The sequence below is a fragment of the Dendroctonus ponderosae genome, unplaced genomic scaffold (genome assembly GCF_020466585.1).
Source record: "Dendroctonus ponderosae isolate FM_Combo_2020 unplaced genomic scaffold, Dpon_F_20191213v2 Dpon_F_20191213_4, whole genome shotgun sequence".
NCBI lineage: Eukaryota > Metazoa > Arthropoda > Insecta > Coleoptera > Curculionidae > Dendroctonus > Dendroctonus ponderosae.
In genome coordinates, this window is record NW_026018611.1 from 1,058,214 (window position 1) to 1,059,959 (window position 1,746).

Below are 1,746 nucleotides of genomic sequence, written 5' to 3' on the forward strand. Positions count from 1 at the left end.
ACAGTGTAAGCGTTCAAGCAAACCACTTCTGAAGATGCAAGCCACTCGTGCTTGCGAAACGTCAACAAGAAATTCTACCGAACGACGGCCTAAAACCCATGAGCTTCATTCTTCTTCTTCACATGAGCTTAGATATCCTGCTAATTAAAGTACGTCATTATTTCTAAATACTTGAAAATTTCACAAGATAGTTGCCGACCTAGAATAGAATAGAAGCCAATCTGGAAATTGTGCGCTGCACACGAGGAAAAATAATGAAAACCACTGAAGTAAGAATAAAACAATGCAAAATAAAAACAAGTTTATTGCGTAAAATATAAAAATCAAACAATAGAAAAGCATCTGGGCATGGCAATAAGGAGCAAACGTTTCATTATTTTTCTCCGTCCGCAACAATTTTCAGGCTGACGCTCGTGTCCTACAAAAGTCATACTTTGGTAACTTATAAATAAACTCTAATTTCCCAATGTTGAATAAAAATTCTTATCAGTAAAAATGCATTTAACCCATTGTGTTCTGTTACTTTACGCGGAACCTGTTTGTAGGGGGCAGACATAAAGCTAATAAACGACCGTTTAAAAAATACCCCCCCACAAAATCCCCTTATACTTAGAATACTTTAAGGAGGGTTAATTAAACAACACCACGCCCTCCCTCTCTGTCTAAGCTATGAGTTTCCACAGTATTATTTTTTTGGTAGAATAAAAACTGTTAAGTTAATTAGCTATCAATGAGTTCTTTTGGCTAAAATAGTTTAATCGGACTCTGCCCTCATGCCGCGCGCTTCGCCCGTTCTTCGCAGGGCTTCCAGCTCTTCTTTTGTTTTCTCCTCGATTCGCCGGATGTCATCCATCGTCAGACCGTGCCAGCGGTCCATCCAACAGAACACTTGTCTAAAACATGCAATAAGAATCATCCCAAAGTCCCCTAAGGTTCCAGCAGTCGCACTTACCTATGGAAGTTTGTGAAAAGCCGCCTTTCACATTTCTGAATAAAACTTTCTACCCTAGTCTGAAATAGAATTGATGTTGGTCATACTGATCATTTTGAAAAATCGGGAATTTCTCTGTAATTATGCCGTCGTTGCTAACATTTCGCTAGCTTTTTCAGGTCGAACGCCGCCATCGACGGCATAACTAGAAAATTCCGGATCGTTCACCTAAGCATTGCCCGCGTCAAACAAAAGAACAAAAATCTTCACTCACCTGCAGTCCAAACCACTTGAACTCGACGGTCACCAGCTTGTAGCAGGTCATGACAGGGTTGATCTTCTCCCGCCAATCGGGGCCTTGCAACGGACCCCGGCCAGTCTTTTGCGACTTGAACTTGGTGGGGTCTTCGTCGGCTTTGTAGTCGGCCGTGTTGACCGCGTCGTTGGCAATATCGATGAGAACCACTTCGCGCGCCTTCAACTTGTCGGCTGGAAGCTCATGGACCTGCCGGAACAAAATTAATGCCGTTAAACTGGCTGGTTAAGCCCCGATTGCGTGCATGCTCAGGTGTTAGGGGCCACTTGGCTCTATATGAACCACTGGGGTTGAGATCGTTAGCTGTCAATTTAGAGCCACTAGGCCAGTTGTACTAAAGAACTGTCGAATCTCAAATTCATCGCCCATCAAAAACCCTCCATCTAACTTAGAACGTCGAGTTGCTCACTCACGTTGTTACGACTGGATCGACTTTTCAATTCTCTATCCAACGATGCCAAAACGAATTCTGTGGCTCGAATGGTTCTTGAGAAACTTC

The 1,746-nt window shown here is 43.0% G+C and overlaps 1 protein-coding gene across 4 annotated transcripts in view; it reads right to left on the reverse strand.

Moving 5' to 3' along the window:
* Positions 1-286: 286 nt before the first annotated feature.
* LOC109540088 (phosphatidylinositol transfer protein alpha isoform) overlaps positions 287-1,746 on the reverse strand; it is a 6,842-nt gene continuing 5,382 nt past the window's right edge. For all 4 annotated transcript variants that reach the window (XM_019908286.2, XM_019908287.2, XM_048665842.1 and 1 more), the window contains 3 exons: positions 1,206-1,436; positions 953-1,011; positions 287-893 (listed from right to left, as the gene is read on the reverse strand). In XM_019908286.2, the coding sequence (XP_019763845.1) occupies positions 755-893; positions 953-1,011; positions 1,206-1,436 (429 nt within the window). In that variant the 3' untranslated portion in view covers positions 287-754. The remainder of the gene's footprint in view (positions 894-952; positions 1,012-1,205; positions 1,437-1,746) is intronic.